Source organism: Aphis gossypii, unplaced genomic scaffold (assembly GCF_020184175.1).
Source record: "Aphis gossypii isolate Hap1 unplaced genomic scaffold, ASM2018417v2 Contig00260_ERROPOS192875, whole genome shotgun sequence".
NCBI lineage: Eukaryota > Metazoa > Arthropoda > Insecta > Hemiptera > Aphididae > Aphis > Aphis gossypii.
The window spans coordinates 4,788-24,982 of NW_026083047.1; the positions used below are offsets into that span (position 1 = coordinate 4,788).

At 28.4% G+C, this 20,195-nt stretch overlaps 1 protein-coding gene and 3 pseudogenes across 1 annotated transcript; 2 read left to right on the forward strand and 2 right to left on the reverse strand.

The window, feature by feature from the left end:
- Positions 1-348: 348 nt before the first annotated feature.
- On the reverse strand, positions 349-3,546 carry LOC114119167 (uncharacterized; annotated as a pseudogene).
- A 4,492-nt stretch (positions 3,547-8,038) lies between these two features.
- Positions 8,039-8,520, forward strand: LOC126553556 (clumping factor B-like). The gene is made up of 2 exons (XM_050208701.1): positions 8,039-8,087; positions 8,171-8,520. The coding sequence occupies exons 1-2, from the start codon at positions 8,039-8,041 to the stop codon at positions 8,518-8,520; spliced, it is 399 nt and encodes a 132-aa protein (XP_050064658.1).
- Positions 8,521-12,497: 3,977 nt separating this feature from the next.
- Positions 12,498-12,926, forward strand: LOC126553553 (uncharacterized; annotated as a pseudogene).
- Positions 12,927-15,177: 2,251 nt separating this feature from the next.
- Positions 15,178-19,262, reverse strand: LOC126553557 (uncharacterized; annotated as a pseudogene).
- Positions 19,263-20,195: the final 933 nt, after the last annotated feature.

Below are 20,195 nucleotides of genomic sequence, written 5' to 3' on the forward strand. Positions count from 1 at the left end.
AAATAAGAACGTGTGCCGTCTCTCACTCGAAACCCGCACTGTCCCTATCCTATGGTGCTTACGTCCTTAAATATTATTTTACAATGTGCTGCCTCAGCTCATTTGCTTCATTGGCCTAATATTACGTAATTTAAACAAAGAAGTAACATTTTTCTATTATTATTTGTTGGCAAATGCCACATACAACAATAGTATAAATGTTGTACGTAATATATTATGTTATCAGAACGATACATATATAATGTTAAAATAACATATTATTTAAACAACTAAAAGTAACTATAAGAGAAAAAAAACAGGGCTAATTTAAACTGTTAACTTTTTCACAGAATTAAATAATAATTACATTTATATAATATCACTGAAATCCATTTCTTCAGAAGTAAATGTAAACTTGCGGGTGACGGAACTAGTGTAGATGTTTGTGTAAATTTAGCTGGAGATGTTTGTGTAATTGTAGCTGGAGATGTTTGTGGTACTGGTGTAAATGTAATATTAGTATCATGAGTTGGAAATGAGTATGGCAATGAAGGAAAATGCATGTTCATCGGATAACTTTGTGGATGATAATTATAATTATGAGTTGAAGGATCAGAAATGTAGTGATTATTTTGATATGTTGATTGTTGTTGATTAAAATATCCATAATCTGCTTTAAATAAAATATTTCATATTGAACAATACTTCTAACTTGTTGGTTGTATTTTTCTCATTTATTTCCAACAAACTGTCCAAATGATTGACTTTCATTATTTACAGATGAGGCTGATGCCACCGTTTCTAGAATTTTAAGCGCTTTATCTAGTCTACCATCTTCTTTGATATTTTTTTTTTTTTTATGGCTGTGTTAATGAACCTTGATTTTCAGAGGTAATTTGTGATTCTTTAGAATGAATTTGTAGTTCTTCAGTATGAATTTGGTTAATTTTGGTTGGATCATTATCATCGGACATCTAAAATAAATTACGGGGATTGTAAATAATGTGTGCATGAGAATTAATAAAAATGATTATGATACCACAAAATATTATTATTTATTTAAAGTAAAAATGTCAAACATGCACAATTTTACTTATTATAATATACAGTGTGTTCGCCAATTTAGGGAATTTCTCTTCCGGATTTTTTTGGAATAAATCCATTTTTTGTTTTTACAAACTGGTGGTATAGAATTACACATTTTCCGATACATATCAAATTTTTTTGAAATTTTGGTCTGCGTATGCTCAGTAAAAACTTTTTTTTTTGAATAGCAAAATCTATTTTGAACATCATATTCGGATAGGTCTATTTTTTTAAAAGCAATTTTGATGTACCTATCAATTATGGTTATAAATTCAAAATTGACTGAATAAGAGCCATGTAAATTTTAATAAATAATACATTTTTTATTATTTTAAAAATTTATAAAATCGTTTATAATTAGTTCATAATGGTTACTTTTTAAATATTTATACATTTTTTTTTTAGAAGTGCCATAAACAAGACTAACATAATATGGGTATAAAATTATAACACTACTAAAAAAAATACGTACAAATATTCAAAAGGTAACTAATAAGAATTAATTATAAATGATTTTATAAATTTTTTAAAATAATAAAAAAAATTTATTATTTATCAAAATTGACATGCTCTTATTCAGTCAATTTTGAATTTAGAACCATAGTTGATACATCAAAATTGCTTAAAAAAATAGACCTATCCGAATATGATGTTCAAAATAGATGTTATTATTTTAAAAAAAGTTTTTACTGAGCATGGTAGAAAAATAGATAGCAGATCAAAATATAAAAAAATTTTGAAATATATCAAAAAATGTGTATTAATATACCACCAGTTTATAAAAAAAATTCCAGCCGAGAAATTCAGTGTTCTCTAAATTGGTGAGCACCCTGTATATAATATATTAATAATAATCAATTTTAAAATGTTAACTTAAATTAATTAGGTAGTTTAATAAATATTTTTTTAACATAATGAAAAAATAAATCAATTATAATTTATGCTGAATAATATACACAAAGTAATTAAAATTAATTAAACAAATGATTACTATGAAATATGATTGTTTAAATATTTATTTGTATTATTATATTATAATAATCGTATTATTTTATATACAACTTCAGGTACTTAATACACCAAAAAAAATGGTTGGAAATTGCAAATGATTTTGAAAGGAAGTGGAACTTTCCACACACAATGGGTTCTATGGATGGAAAACATGTGGTAATCCAAGCTCCTATCAATACTAGGAGTGAATATATTAACTATAAATCTTCATACAGTATTGTCTTATTTGCTGTTGTTGATGCGAACTATAATTTCATATTCGTCGATGCAGGTTGCCAAGGAAGAATTTCAGATGCAGGTGTATTTCAGGATTGTCAACTTAATAAAAGATTAAAATCGAATTCACTAGATTTACCATTATTAGCTCCACTACCAGGTAGACATAAAAAAATACCATATTTTTTTATTGGAGATGGAGCATTTTCTTTACAGAAAATATAATGAAACCTTTTCCTGACTTACATTCTAAAGGCACGCCGCAACGAATATATAATTATAGACTTTCTCGAGCACGTCGGGTAGTGGAAAATGTTTTCGTTATTATTTAATCTGTATTTAGAGTTCTCCGAAAACCTCTATTATTAAATCCAGAAAAATCACAACTAGTTGTTACGACTATAGCACATCTCCATAATTTTTTAAGAAGAAATAATAATTCAGCCGCTATTTATACCCCAAATGGAATATTCGATTCTGAAGTAAATGGAAATTTCATTGAAGGAACATGGAGGAACACTAATAATGAAAAAATACAATACATTAGACCAATAAAGAGAGTAACTCGTAAATCTACTTTAAATTTGATGGAAATACGAAAAGAAGTAATGCACTACTGTAGTAATGAAGGTTATGTTAGTTGGCAAGAAGAATATGCATAATTTAAATAGGTATTTTAAAAATATTTTAAATACTCGTATTAAAAAATAATGTTATCATCAGTAGTTATATTTATCACTTTAGTTTAATATGTTATTATTATTTTTTTAATTAGCTGATAATAAACACGAAATAAAAACATTCCAATATTTTTAAAATTACTTATAAGTTATAACCATATAAAAATTTCTAAATTTACCGTGCATCTTCTTTGTCGAGGAGTATCTTTGTTTTTTAAAAATTCTAGACTTTCAAATGCAAACTATGATGACTTATACACATCTTCGGCACCTTATGAGTGAACAAAATTTTATAATTAACTATAATTTAGTTTACCTGAACCGGTTCCTATACTTTTACGTATTTTCATTTTTTCTCTTCTATACGCAGCAAGTATTGTCACAATTTTAGTTTTACAGTCATTTGCAGTGATTGCAGTTGAAGTATGATCGGACAATTCACTTGCGATTTCATTCCAAGCATCATTTTCAAAATCTTATTTAAATTATTTTTGTTCGTAGGGCTCCATTTTATTTCCTTACTACGATAAACTTCAATAAGTTTTAATACATTTTCATTTGTCCAATTTACCATAGTTACAAAATGTATTTAAACGATAGGTATTAAAGGACTATGGTTTGTCTTAGGAGGTTAATCGTCAACTAAATGAATGTTGTTATTATGATAAAATGGAAAATAAAATGTACGCTGCAATTTGGTGGTTATTTATAAATATTAGTATGCATAACATTATAACAATAATATCATACTAGTATAAATAATTATTTCGACAATCGAATATCGATATTATATAGGCATATATTTTATTAATTTTTGATTCAAAATAATGTATGTTTGTATGCTATATTCGTAAGGTGTTACATGATTATGTTCGTAATTTCGTCCATACATATTGTAACGTGAACGAGTATCACCCTTTGATGTTTCGCCAAAATACCGACAATCGGCGGATCGGTGATTTGTTGCACTCTTATGTCACACGAACATTGTTACGTGTTACATGTTCACTGTTTTGTTACGCTAGTGTGTACGCGCCTTTAGAATCCTAGGTTTACTTAAATTTGTTTTTTCTAACCGTAAGTTGTGTTGCTGCTGAGCACTTTAATTTGGTACTATGTCCATGATTCAGTTGGATTTCCACAAGCCAATTTACCGGAAGAACACTAAATTCCTTGGTGTCGGTAAACTTCACCACTACCCATTTCATTGATCGATTCTGGAATACCATTGTAATAATTTTAAATTTGTAAATTGTAAATTTGTGATGTATTTTTGTAAGACAAAGACAACGCATATGTGTGTACCATCCTTTTGGCCAGAGGCGTGCCTGTTAGTTGTTACCCACGAAATATGCTATGATATGGAATGAAATACAACTTACCTTTTTATATAAATTTTCCATATGGTTCTAAGATAAAATAGTTAAAATAACAGCTTAATAATCAATAACTACTATTTAAAAAATGATGATCGTTTGTCGGTTGATCTAAATGCGATCGGTAATAAAATATTATTATAATTGAGCGTGAACGGACAGTTTCGCAATGAGACAATGGAGTGGATATCTAGTAGTCAAAAGATACGCTGCTGGTCATCGATAACATTGTAGTAACCCGTCGCTCTCACCGCTGGGTTTGTACACGCTTCTTTTATGACGAGTGCACGTTCGCTGCTATTTGGAGTGGAAGAGGTTGAAAAGATATATATAATAAATATTAAGACTTTATTGATTTATAAACGTTAAGTTACAACTGTTTTTTGAACCGTATCAAATTAATTAATATATTTATTATAATTAGAAGTTTTTCGACGGAATAGAACTCTACGGAGAGTAAGTGTTGTGAGAACGTCTCCCTAGAGGCTTCGGGTAAGCATGGGTGAGACGTTGTGTGTAAGACTTGTAAGACTTCTCTGATCAGAGCTTGTGAATGGCTCCTATTTATATGGAGACATGCCCTGATTAGGATAGGATGATTGCCGTTATAGAAAACTGCTACAATAATCTAAATCGGTGTTTACCAATGAGAAGGCCCGATTAGTGGCCTATTCCGGTGGCGTGATGTTGTGTTTGACCTTTTTCACTATAGGCTTTCCGTACCTACGTCAGCTTACTACACTAATATAATTTATATTTCTGAACTCTGCAAAGTATATTAATCTAAAGTAAATTTATGATGAATAAAAGTGTAAAAAGTAATTTATTGTTTTGAAAACTATTATAATAAATGTTTAATCCATCCAATATAAAATCAATTGTTATCATAATAACAATATATATAATAAAATGTATTAATATAAATATATTTATAATGTGATACAATTTATTTGTATGTTTGTATGTAGATTATACTTTATAAACATTTTATATACTAAATTATTAACCTAAGATATTTATTGTAGATACTTGTATAATAATATTATAGATAATTTCAAATCGTAAAATAATTTTTATTGATAAGTATAATTGAGAATTATATGATACTAATTTATTGTTATTAATATATTTATCAAGGATATCCCTACTTTAAAAATGTTGAACTTGTAAGGTGCCACGTACAAGCAATGGAATGATGTAGTATCGAATGGAATATTTGTAAAAAATGAAGACTTTTGAATTATTTCTTAGTGTTTTATTTCGACAAAAATATTCTACGTCCAAATGACAAAATTATTGAACTGGGTGACGTGAAGGTGCTCGCTCTAACTCTGGTGGATCACGTCTGAAATGTGCCTAATCTTGGCCCCCTTATATATCATCCACGGACTCCCGCGGTACCTTTAGGTCCCTGATGGTCAGCGTCACCTGCATCCGCTTCTTCCCACGCTTTGCGTTATCTGAGCGACGCTGTGCGTCAATAATACATCTATAATATTCTACCGAGTGGGTAATTACGTACCTAGTATGTTCTACCGGGTGGTGATGTATTCATTACATGCCTCCGGCAGCAATCATATAAATCATATAGTTGTTATATTCTAGCGGGTAGAAAGCATACGGGCGATGATACTGTTGATTGGTTTTTTACCTTTCGTTTTAGGTCCCAATTTATTATACCCGATCATTGCTTGCTTGGCTGCTCACCCTTAGCATAATTATAGGGATGTTTGTTATGCCCCTATGGTTATTGTTGGCTACAGTATGTAGTAATTTATATATTATATTTAATATAAGTATCAGAGCACGTTGCAGACTCAAAATATCAACTGATGACTTGGCATTATTTGATAGCAGTAACAGTCAATTATGACCAATTTTGGGCTGTTTAGCTGGGAGCTCACACATATTTGTTATAGGTGTTTATCATGGTCTTACTAAACCAAACGATTCAAATATTTTTTTTTCAAGATTTTGTGAATGAAATGATAAATATTGTTAACAATTGATTTTTATTTAATGATGTATTATATAAAGTTTATGTCCATAGCATTATTTGTGATACTCCGGCAAAATCTTTTCTTCTCAAAATAAATGGCCACACAGGTTATTTTAGTTGTACCAATTGTACTCAAGAAGGTGAATTTCTAAATGGTCGTATATGTTTTCCAGAAATAAAAATAATATTTTAAGAACCGATGAGGCATTCATACGTTAGGTTAGGTATATGAGTACGAAGAATTTCATCAAAGACAATCAATTTTACTAAATATTCAAAATTTTAAACAACCTATTACTAGAGTATGTTTGGATTATATGCATTTAATATGCATCGGTGTTCTTAAGAAGATAATAAAATTGTGGCTAGAAGGCAAACCAAATTACAGATTTGTAAGTTTACCTCATGCTAAAATATTGTCGTTGACTTCAAAATTATAAAATATCATATTACTAAAGACTTAGCTCAAAGATCCCAAAGTATTGAATTTATTGAGAAATGGAAAGCCACAGAATTAAGGCAGTTTCTGTTATATACCTGTCCAGTTATTTTAAAAGATATTTTACATCCAAAAGTTATAGATAATATTATGACTCTTCATGTCAGTATGCGAATTCTGTGTAGTAAGAGTATTTTGCAAAATATTCTGATTATGCCAAGAACTATTGCAACATTTTATTGATACATTTTTAATTTTATACGTATAACACTTTGTTTCTCATAATGTTCATGGATTGCTACATATTGTAAATGATGCCAAATTATTAGGAACTTTGGATGAATTTAGCGCTTTTCCTTTTGAAAATAAACTTAGGTTACTCAAATGACAGTTGTGGAAATCTTATAGACTTACTCAACAACTTCATAGAAGGTACATTGAGGAATCTAATAATAAGACCTATACTGTTAGTTCCTCATTAGTAAATAAGTATACAAAGAAACTATCAAAAGGTCCAGTTATTGATACATCTGATGTCGATAGGCAATATAAAAAAGCTAAAATTAACAATATCTGTGTACATATTACAAGTCCTGATAACTATTACATGTTAAACAATAAAAGTATCATAGTTATTAGCAATATTGTATTTGATCAAGTTCTTAAATGCATGACAGTCATTAACAAAGTTCGTTTCTGCGTCGTCCATTAAGGTGTGTCTTCGCCGTGTATTACAACACACACCAAGTCTCCAACGTCAGTGCCCGACCATTTTTGCTGTATATTCACATTGGTGTTTGTGCTACGACTGGTGAGGCTGAGAAACATTGTCCGTCCCACGCGTTAGCTGGATCCAGGTCAGCCTTATATCATCCCTCTCTTTTGTTTTTTTTTGTTTGTTAACACGTTGATGGACACGCCATACTATAGCATTCTATGTGTTTTGGTATTGCCGGTGCATGACTGCTATAGCATTTGTTATTGTAAATGTTGATTTAGGGTCAAAAATGAAACTTTATGTGATGTACAACTATACAACCTCTTTGGTGGTATACCATAATATCTTTATCACACGTGCGCTTATCGGGCAAACCCGCCAAATTCATAATACAACGTATTTTGTTATCAATTATCATTATGATTATTATCCACAAACGAAAAGCAACAACATTTTAAAAACATTACTACTAAAACATTTTACTTTTTTATTTAAGATTTATATTTAAACGTATTTTATTAATATATTATTATAATGGATGAAGATAGCCGAATACTGGAAATGTTAGATGACGTGGAAAATGGTAAGTCGCTTAATATTTTTGGTGTTAGGGATATATAAATTAAAACTAACCATAGGTATTATGTGGTTATTGTTATATTTTAGATAATTTTTCAACATCTGGCGAATCATATGCAGAAGATTCTCATCAAGGTGATGGTAATTCGTACATAACTGACAGTGATGCTGATCATTCTACAACACTGTCAAGCTCAAATATAAGTTATACTAGTCCGGATATTGCAGTTGCTGAAAATAACATAAATAATAATGATAATGAAATTGACAGTGATAGTGTGGTAAGTTCTGATTCTAACACTGATACAGAAGAGGATGAAAGTGATTGGGAAGATGAAAAATTTGGTAATATACAAGATTTTGAATTTGATGTTAGTACAGCTGAAACAAAATTTGAAATAAACAATGAAACTTCAGCTATTGATGTTTTTTTTTAATTTTGGGATGAGGAAGTATTCAACTTATTACTTACATGCACTAATAACTATGCAAAAAAAATTGGCACTTTAACTCGTCCTCATACAAAAGGTAGTAGAGCTAAAAATATTACAAAAATTACTCGAGAAGACTTAGAAAAATTTATTGGATTATGTTTACTCAAGAGTCAGTTGAAAATCCCAATATTACGAAAAGCATTTAGCAATAACCCAATGTAATACCATCCCATTTTAATTATACTATGTCTGGTAGAAAATTTGAAAAAATTCTTAGATGTTTTAATAGCTCCGAAGGTATTTCTATAAATATTGTGATAGATTACATAAAGTTTCAACATTAGTTGACATACTAAAAAACAAATTTCAATCTAATTTCAGCCCTTATGAGGCTCTATCTTTGGATGAGTCCATGTTGCTTTGGAGAGGGCGACTATTATTCAGACAATATATAAAAAATAAAAAAAACAAATATGGAATTAAGTTTTTTGAGTTATGTACACCTAACGGTTATGTACTGAATACTGAAATTTATAAAGGAAAGACTGATCAGGTGTCAAATGGTTCAAAAATAAATGATCTAGTCATCAGATTGATGAAACCATATCTAAATAAGGGTCACCATTTATACATGGACAATTTTTATAACTCAGTGGATTTGTCAAATATTTTGTATAAGAAGAAAACACATACAACAGGCACATTAAGAAGTAATAGAAAGAAAAATCCAAAATCAATTACAATAAAAACTTTGAAATTGAAATTTGGTCAACATGTTTTTGCTAAAAAGGGCCCAATTTATGTCAGTCGCTGGAGGGATAAACGGGAAGTGCTATCAATTACAACTGGACACAAACCTCATGGTTTCAGTCAAAAATAAATATGGACAACAAAAAATGAAGCCCAAGCACATTGCTGAGTACAACTTAAACATGTCAGGGATTGATCGAAGCGACCAAATGATAAGTTACTATTCTTCACCAAGAAAAACTATTAGGTGGTATAAAAAAGTTATCTTCCACTTTCTGGATATTTCTGTATGGAATGCATACTATTTGTATAAAAAATCCCTGTCAACTAGCAACTACCGTTTTATTGATTTTCGTGAAGCCATAATTCAAAAACTAATATATTTACCAGAGAACATTATTCATGGAAACCAACTAATTAAAAATAAAAATATTCATAGAAATATGAATAATTTACCAAGACCAACATCGCCAATTTTAGGACACATGCAAGAAAAAATTCCACATCCTCCAGGTATAACAATATAAAAAATATTTTAATATAAAATGTTGTAAAACTATTGTTTTAGGTTGGAAAATAAGTGGATATTTCCTGCGATGTAGACAGTGCACAAAGCAAAAAAAAGTTAAACAGACCTCATGGAGGTGCAAAATGTGTCCTGAGCAACCGCCATTATGTCCAGGAATTTGTTTTTCAATGTATCATAAACTTGAGTAATAATCATATAAATAAAACCAATTTAATATTTATGTTTTATTCACAATCCATATAATTGTATGGGTTTTTACGTGTTTATACTAATTTTTACAAAGTTTGTATTGTTTTATTTTATTTTGTTATTTTAAGTTTTATGAAGAAGTATATATTTATGTTGTTCCTTATAATTTTCACTAAGTATGTGATAGAGTATAGGCTTATATTGTATTTTTTCTTATTATAAATTTTATGAAGAAGTATATAATACTTATATCTATTGTTCCTTATAATTTTCACTAAGCATGTGATATTGTATTTTTTAATTTTATTGAAAGAACTTAGGTTTTTTTTTACACGTTTTATAAAGTTTGTTTTTTTGTTTTATTTTATTTCGTTATTGTAAATTGTATGAAGACTGAAGAGAAATATAGACTTATGTTGTATTCGATTTTGATTTTTACTAAGTACTTTATGTTCCATTGCATTTATAATTCAATTATTTTTAAAAACAGTGGAAGTATTTGCACGGTTTCATTAGGAAAAACGATACATGCTATTGCAGTCATCTTATTTTTTTTTTCTAAAATACTCCATTATTATACACTGATTATAAAAATATAACTTTCATAAAAATCGGACGAAAACTTCAAGAAATACAGAGTGATGCTAAAAGGTCAGAAATGTGGTGCCATGCTATAGCAGTCATGTCCATCAACGTGTTAATATTTTATATTATAATATTATATTACTATGTTATTTTAAGTTTACTAACATTAGTACGTAAGAATATATATATTTTTATTTATACGTGTAAGAGTTGGCAATATGTTCTTTTCGATAAATTTAATACAGTCCACTTTCTTATAATTTGTTATCTGTTGTTTTTAATACATCGTAATTTCTGCCCAGTACATTTGCTAATAATTTATAGTACTACTTATCCGGCGCATGTAACTCTGCGAGTCTATACCCGGCAGACACCCAGTGGTGTCATAAAAGATCAGGTAGTCGCGCAAACAATTTTATTTAAATTCGATATTTTAGAACATGTTCAAAGTCCAATCTATGGCGAACCTTTCAGTAATCATCAAACTAATTCAAGGATAGAACATTTATAATTTAATAATAATATAAAAATAAAATCTTGATCTAATAATCTCGTATTTTAACATTTTAGAAAATATCCGTCGAAGTTTAAGCTACACTAGTGAACCTTCAAGTGACTATCAAACTGATTCAAGTAAAGATCTCATAATATAATATTATATAATTTACTTAAATTAATATAAAAATTAAATCATGATAACATTTATATACATTATTTTAGAAAATTTGTGTACAAGTTTAAATTACGAAGAACCTTCCAGTGGTCGTCAAACTAACTCAAGTAAAGATCTAATATTTATAGTTCAATAATATAAGAATAAAATCTAGTCTAGATAATATATAAAACATTTTATTTAATATTTTAGAACGTTTTCATCCAAGTCCAAGTTACGATGAATTTTCCAGTGATCATCCAACTATCAAGTAAATATAAAATTGATTGTACTTTATTTAGTAAATATAAAAATTAAATCATTATAACATTTATATATTATATTTTAGAAAATGCATATCAAAGGTCAAGCTATGATAACAACCTAACAGATAATAAATCTATTTTCAAAAAGGAAAAAACGTGAACGATGCCTTTCTAATAATGGTAAAATTTAGTTTACTATTTTTAATCTGCATATTCTCATACTTAAGTATAATAGTAATGAAATAATAATTATTATTATTTTCTAACAATCTATCTACTGTATTCACATGTTCACTTAACATTGCAAATTGTTCATAAAACTAAATTAACTATTAAAAATAGTCTATTAATAAATTATAATATATGAATTACTATATTTCAAGTATACATTTTGCATTTGTTACTTGTTTTAGATTTTTAAGACCGTGTACTAAGACAACTTTCACATATAAAACTTCATTTATTTAAATTAGATGAAAAAGTGTCTGCATTGAATTATCCTTCCTACAAAACACAAACATTACTGATTATTATAATACCAATATTTTAGAAAATTTCCCTCTTCAATATGAGCAAGATTTACAAAATGTTGAAATAAAACTTAAAAATGATGAAATTTATAAGTCGAACATGGTACGATTTGAGTTTTTAAAACTGATAATCTAGGTTAAAATTATAATAATTATTTTAATGTTATTATTTTTACAATAGTTAACAGCTCTATCCAAGATGGGTGGTTCAAAGACAGATGAAGCTACAAAGTATATTTTAAAATAATATACGCTGATAAATTAGCAATGTGTTAAGCTGGTTACACACGGAGCGGTTTGGCCGCGCGCCGTCGCGGTTTTTCTTCGCGCCATATTTAAAAATAGCTAAATTCCACATAAAATAAAGTGAATATTGGAGCGAGTTGGTGTTATTAATAATCAGTTGTGCTAAAAACGTGGTTGAGGTAAGACCTTTGAATTTCGTTTTTCAAGTTTAACATAAATTATACGTATATATTATGGACTTATTAAACGACGTTGAAGCCATAGCGGTAGCATATGTATTAAATAAACGTAATAGAACTGAAAAAAGCAAAGATCCAAAAGGCGCTATTGGGTACATCCGATAAACACAAAAAGAATTAAAGAAAGTCAGTTTCAAGTGAACTTTATGATGCTGAGGGCTCACCCTGAAGAATTTTTAAAGTACTTCATGATGTCTATAAAAACGTTTGATGAATTAGTAAGTAAATAAATAACGAATAAATATTTAAAATCAGAACGCATATAAAAATTACAAACGTTAACATTTTTACGTTTGGATAACAATATATCAAATAATTTCTATTTTTTAGATTTCACTGGTAAGACCATGCTTGTCAAAACAAATAACGCATATGCGCGTTCCAATTAGTACAGAAGAACGACTGACAATCACGTTGCGGTAAGTAGATAATATCATTTATTTTTTTTATTTATATAATTGTATACGCCCACAATGGGCTCAGAACAGTTTTTTTTTTTTTTTTTTTATCATAAACATAACAAGAATAGAACATTAATACATACTAGTAGGTACATAATAGTACTGTTAACAATTTAATAAAATTGATTTCAACCTGGTTAAATTATCATGGAAAAAATCGAAATTATTGATTGAGTTACCAGAAATTAGCATTCTATTGATCGGGGTGAATTTACTATAATTATTACGATAAGTAGGTACATAACATGTTTTTAATACACGACTATTAGTTTGAGGGACATTTAGAGGTATTTGGCTAAGTAGTTCTGGACAAATTATTTGAGAATTTAGAAGTTTATACAACCAAGACACATCATGAAAAGTTCTTCTATCCTTAAGCGACACAATATTATATTCACTAGCTAGCTGCTCCAGCGAGACGTCAGTTCTATTAGACTTATATGCAAGTACTCTCAAAAATCGTTTTTGGACTCGTTCAATTTACTAATTTGTCCAGTTTGGTACGGATTCCAAATAACCGAACCATATTCTAGAATAGAGCGGACTAAGGAACAATATAATATTTAAAACAATTAGGGTCATTAATTCTAAACTGTTTCGTCGTATAAAACCTAATACTCTAAGAGCTTTATTACACGATATGGTTATGTGATTATTAAATGATAAGTCTTTTGATAAAAGAATACCTAGATCCTTTATCTGGGTTACAATCATTAAATTAGAATTATTCATTTTATATTGAAATTGGATATTTATTTTTTCTTCGTGAGAATGAAATTTGCGAGCATTTTTCCGCGTTTACAGTTAAACCATTTACCGAGCACCATAAGCAGAAATAGTCTAAGTCGGATTGTAATTTTAGGCAATCATCATGAGAGTAAATAGGCATATATAATTTTAAATCGTCTGCAAACATTAAGAAATTACTGCTTTTAAACATATCTTTAATGTCGTTTATAAAGAGTGTAAATAGTATAGGTGATAAGTGCCCGCCTTGAGGAACTCCGGATGTAACATTTATTGGCAATGAGACACTATCTCCTAGTTTTACTTGCTGAGTTCTACCATTCAAGTATGATTTAAGCCATAATTGCATTTGACCAACAATACCGACATATTCTAATTTTTTTACCAGAATAGATAAGTCGACACTATCAAACGCTTTCTTAATGTCGGTATATACAGCATCAACCTGTATACCTTTACTAATTAGCGATATAAGATCAGTATAGTAGATTAATAAGTTGGTTGTTGTTGACCTCGAATGACGAAACCCATGTTGGTTATCTGAAACTACTTTATTAAAAACTGTTGTAATTTTGGTACTAGCAATTTTTCAAAAGTTTTAGGCAATGAACTTAATTGAGAAATAGGGTGGTAGTTTGAAACATTATTACGATTCCCTGATTTAAACACAAGATAAATAAAGCTGGATTTCCATTGATCATGAAAACAACCAGATGATAAAGAAAGATTAAATAGATAATGATTGGGACGCGTTAATGAAAAATAACACTTTTTATAAATTATTTCGGGAATTTGGTCTGGACCACTTTTAGTTTTATATGATAAATTACGAAGAGTATCAAATATTTTCAATATGGTAAGCTGGCAAGTGCTAAAATTTATATCGGTATTATAGCACCGGATATGACTAACATTGTTATTCGATTGACTATAAACAGATTCAAAATACGATTTAAATATGTTCACTGTATCGTCCATGTTTTTAGCAATATTAATACCATCAGTTATGTTACATGGAACAACATTACATTTTTGTTTATTCTTAATAAAGCTCCAGAAATACTTTGGATTTTTTGTTATAGAGGTTTGGATTCGTTCAACGTGTTTTTTATAACATAACTTAGACATATTTTACATTTTTTCCTCATTGCTGAGAAACTTTCGTAATCATCATTATTACCGGAAGACTTAAATAGTTTTGTGTTCGTTTTTTCTGTTCATAGTAAATATTTAAAAATACAACAGTGAATAAATGTATCTATTACATAATAATATTTTAACATTTTAAACATCCTCGTTTATATAAAATTATAAAAAAAAATGTATTATATTTTAAAATTAAATAAAACAATAAAACAATATTAAATATTGATAAAAATTAAAAATGCACTCAACTTAAGTTCTGTTATGAAAAAAAAAAAATAGTTAAAAATAATATAAAAAAAATACAAAAGTTTACATTCAATCTATTTAGTATTTTCATATTCATTAGTCTTATTCAGTCTTGAATTAGTGAAGGGTGTAGTCGATGGAGAACCAGGAGTAGTTACTGCTTGAGACGAATTTGAATAACAATTATAGTACTGATGTGGATTGGCAGCACTCACAGCTGATACTGATTGGTAAGTATCTAGTCCTAAAGAAGTTAATGAGGATGAAGCTGGTGTTATGTCGAGATGATTAGGACAATGATTTATTGCGGTCGGGTATGCGTTATAAGAACGGTCATAGAAAGTTGAGGTGGGGTTTGTATGGGCCTGGAATCAACATTATTAATTGCCGGAGGAATGTATGTACTTTGGTTAGGATTTGTAGAAGAAACTTTTTGGATGGTCTGCAAGAATTCAATAAAAAGTTGATTTTGTTTTTCATGACTTAACATTCTAATTTGAGGCGCCAGTGACATAAGAAAAGAAAATACTGGATCTTCAACTTTTCGACCTTTCAGCATTTGTAATAAGCTGTCTTCAAAAGACATTTTTTTTTCTTTTGACATACATTTGTTGTTGGGATTTCGGTGACTCTACTTCCGAGTCGTCTACACAGACACCAGAATCTTCCATATTCCTCACTATTTCTGATTGAACTCGTCGTTTTCCTCTTCCGGTTGACTCTCGATAAAATTACTTTCAGTCCTAATGGTTATATACTTATGAGTTTTTTCAAACTGTTAATTATTTTTAAATGTTAAAATGTAAATATTTTTGTTATGTTCTGTTTTCCATTGTAGGTCTTAAAAATTGTAAAATATCTGCATAATATACATATTTTTTTTTGTTTTTTGCAGCATTTCCTGATTTTTTTATACACTTCTTTCTGAAGGTATCTCGTATATTTTTCCATTTTAATTTAAGCTCTTTTACTAGTAAAAACAAAACATGTTTTTAATATAAATTACACTAAATATAACACAATATGTTATTATGTATTTATAATATGAGAATACAAGGATTGTAAAGTTTTTATTCACTATAAAAGTATAAAAACATAAAAATTAATTTAGTTATATACATGTAGTATTGTAATTGTATTTATTCTTGTTTTGATTTTAAGTAAACATTTTACTATTTGAAATTTATAATTTAATTTAATATAAATAATATTTTGATTTATAGTATTTATACCTACTGTGTAGTATTTATCATTATTTTTAAAATAATTACTTTTAATGATTATTAATTTTAATTTTACGTACGATTTTATGTTTTCAAGCGATCTTAAACGATAACTGCGTGATATAAATGATAATCTATTATCTGATTTTAAATATGTTATCAGATACTTAGCAACTGGACAGCACTTCTCCGCATTACATTTTGAGTTTTTGCGGGGGTATCAACTATAGCCATGATAATCCGAGAAACTTGTAAAGTTTTATGGCAGATTATACAGCCAATAGAAATGGTAGAACCAACTATAAATGACTGGTTGGATATAGCCAAAGGATATTTTAAAAAGACGCAGTTCCCGAATACCGTCGGTGCAGTAAATTATTTTATATATTTATACACTTTTTAGTTTTATTAATTTTTATTTAATATGGGGAAACGATTTAAATGTAACCGATAAAATTGTATTAATTTATATTAATGTATATATATATATATTTTAATTTAAATAGTTTACGTAATTATAATTTATAAATATAATATAAATCTTACAAACATTAAAAAATTATCTTATATACCTAAACTTAACATATTTAAAGTAGTTATGAAACAATTTAGTAATAATTTATACATCCTTGTTATATATAATGGTTGGATATATTTTTTGTAGGTAGATGGAAAACATATACGGATCGAGTGCCTAAAAAAAAGTAGTGGTTCGTTATTTATAACTATAAACACTTATAGATTCTGAACGAAGTGATGAATGTATTGATTTTACAATGATGTGTTTTTTTTTTATTTTTATTTTTTTTTTTTTTGTGTCTGTGTACAGCATAACTATTCGAAATAATGCTTCAATTTCAAACAATGGGGGTGGTTTCCGATGTAAAAGTGAATATCCTTGGTGCATTATAGAGGTAAAAAGTTAACATTTTCCAACAGTTTTCAAAAAATCGAGAAACACAAAAAAAAATTACGGAAAACGGCAATTTTTAAGCAAAACCAGTTTTCGACCAAATCGATTTTTTTTATGGTTGTAATTCAAAAACTAATATACTATAATACTTGAAATTTTCACCAAATGTTAATGTCAGTGGTATCTGTATATAGTTAAATTTTCAAAAAATTTTGACTTTTTTTGAGTTATTATAGACCACTGAAATTTTCGATTTTTTTGAGAAATTTTTTTTAAAGTGTCGATAAAAAATTTTTGGATGACCAAAAAGTTTTGAAAATTTAACACAAGGTTCCTTATGAGTGGTTTTTATTGTAGCTTAAAAAAATAAAAATCGTTAGTCACAATTTTTTTTTATAAGCGTTTTTAGTTCAAATTTTGACAAAAATTTCTTCAAAATCATGAATATATGCAAATTATTTTGTAGTTCAAAATTCATAAAATTGTTTGTATTTATATCTAACGTTAAGCAATTCAACACTAAGTTTTCCATAAGTTTTGCTTCAAAAAGCTATAGAGAAAATTTTAAGAGTCATTATAGAAAAAATGTTTTGAGCGTTTGAGTTTTAAATTTTTATGAAATCGGAATATTTGTTTCAAAATAGAATATATGACAATATTTAATTATAATATATTATAGACTGATAAATCATCTCCGTTCAGAATCGTTTTTCGTATACAATGATACTTATTATTACATTCAAATTTAATCTACCCTAGTCCGAGGTCCACCCCACCCCCTAATGTACAGCAGAGCGGTACCCACTTGCCGACTTTTTTTTCATTAATTTTAATGGCCATTTGCGACTCCAATTATTGCTTTCAAATAATTGATGTGGGATCATTTAGTAAAGAAAGTGATTGTAATGTTTTCAAAACGTCAACGTTTGGTAGGAAACTTTATGCAAATCAAATAAACTTTCCACCTGATCAATGTTTACCGAACGATGAACTCGGTTCACCACAACCATTTGTTCTCGTGGCCTATGAAGCTTTTGCTCTACATAAGAACTTATTACGACCGTTCTCAGGTAGAACTTTAAACGACAAAAGGAGAATTTTTAATTACCGTTTATCAAGGGCTCGTCATTATATTGAATGTACCTTTGGAATCATGTCTAAAAAATGGCGTGTTTTTCAATCTAATATATTAGTTGAATCGGACGCAGCAGTTATGATAACAAAATCTTGTTGTGTGCTACACAATTTTGTACGTCGCCGTGATGGCTTTAATGTCGAAGATATCACGAGTTCTTCGATGGAGAGTGTATTAGAAAGAAGAGGAATAGGGAACTCTACAAAAAATGCCAAAGACGTCAGGGAGTATTTTGTAGAGTACGTCAATAACCATTCAGTTGACTGGCAAAATACAATAGTTGGCAAATAATTGTTTAAAAATTTCAAAAATATATTATTTGATTCATCATATACAAGCAGTGGTTTTAAATACATATTTTATTTGTTTATTGTTTAAAAATTTAATACCCTAGTATTTATCGTTTTTACTTCATACTTTTTTATTTTATAATTACTAAAATTGCTGATAAAAATAAAGTATTTATGACTTACTTTTTTCCATTTTTATTTTATCTTCCATTTCGTCGAAATTTATCGTAGATGCTCGAGCTACACAACACTCTGTCCATTCAATAGCAAATCTAATACCTTGTGTTTTATATGTGGCAAGGTTTTGAACCTGCACGCAAATTTTACAGCCCAATTTTTGGTCTTTTACCATTATCCAAGGATATTTATTAAGAAATGATAAAAACATTTCATTTGTCCAGATACTTGGATAATCGTTATCATTTTTATCGCTACTTTCATTAGAATTGTTTTAACTATTATTAGTATTACAATTATTAAATTCTGTACTCACTGTCTCAGCTTCATTAGATGACGCTTTTATTATTGCTTGAGTAGAAATCAATGAATCGTCGATTGGGTTCACGTTTGTTTTGGTTAACCAATTTAATAAAGACATGCTTAAAATATAACTATTTATTCACAGTCTACTAGAGAATAATATAATAAACTGTCGTCGAACCATCGAACACTAATGTACTAATACCAACACGTTGTACAAAATATGCTTAATATAATATTAATTACTACTAACTCAGTAACACGCATAAACCATAACCATTTCAAAAGTACCTATACATTTATTGTATAGTATTGTATATACATATATTTCATTGTGGTCATAATACTTATCACCAGTTGTTGTATTCTATCCATAAGCTAAATTTAGAAATTGATCGCTTCACACATACACATTTACTTATCAGTTATCAACAAAATATTGTCAGAAATGACATCGTTATTGTTCTGTAATAATAATACGTATTATATATTTAGCCATGGACTAAGGTATATTATCTTGGTCCAGGGCTCTAAATAGTAAGTACGGATATAATACGGGTTGAGAAATGGCTTTAACTAAATATAGAAGATTTTCAATAACACCATATCGTTATGTATCGGTTTTTTGTAGTGATACGTGATACGATTAGCCGAGCGCCCGGGCCTGAATATTAAAAACAATAATTTTCACCGAAAAAAAATATTTCTTATACATAATTATATGTATATAAATGATAATAAGTATATCATTTTAAAATACAAGTCTTAAGAGGAATGCGTTATTCTAGACAAAACAAGTAGAGGGATGCCATCCCACCGTACCCCCACTTCGAGCACTGTTATAAGTATATTATTGCATATTATTGATAAAAAAGATTTAGGTGCGGTAGTCAACTCATAAATAAAATAACCACATATTATTAAAAATTAAAATAAGTAGTAATAATAGTTTTACATTTTTTTTTTTGTCACTTACATTTTTTTACTTAATTGTTCTTTTTGATCTATCTTATTTTTTATTTAAGTTTTTAATCCAGATTTTTGGTCATAC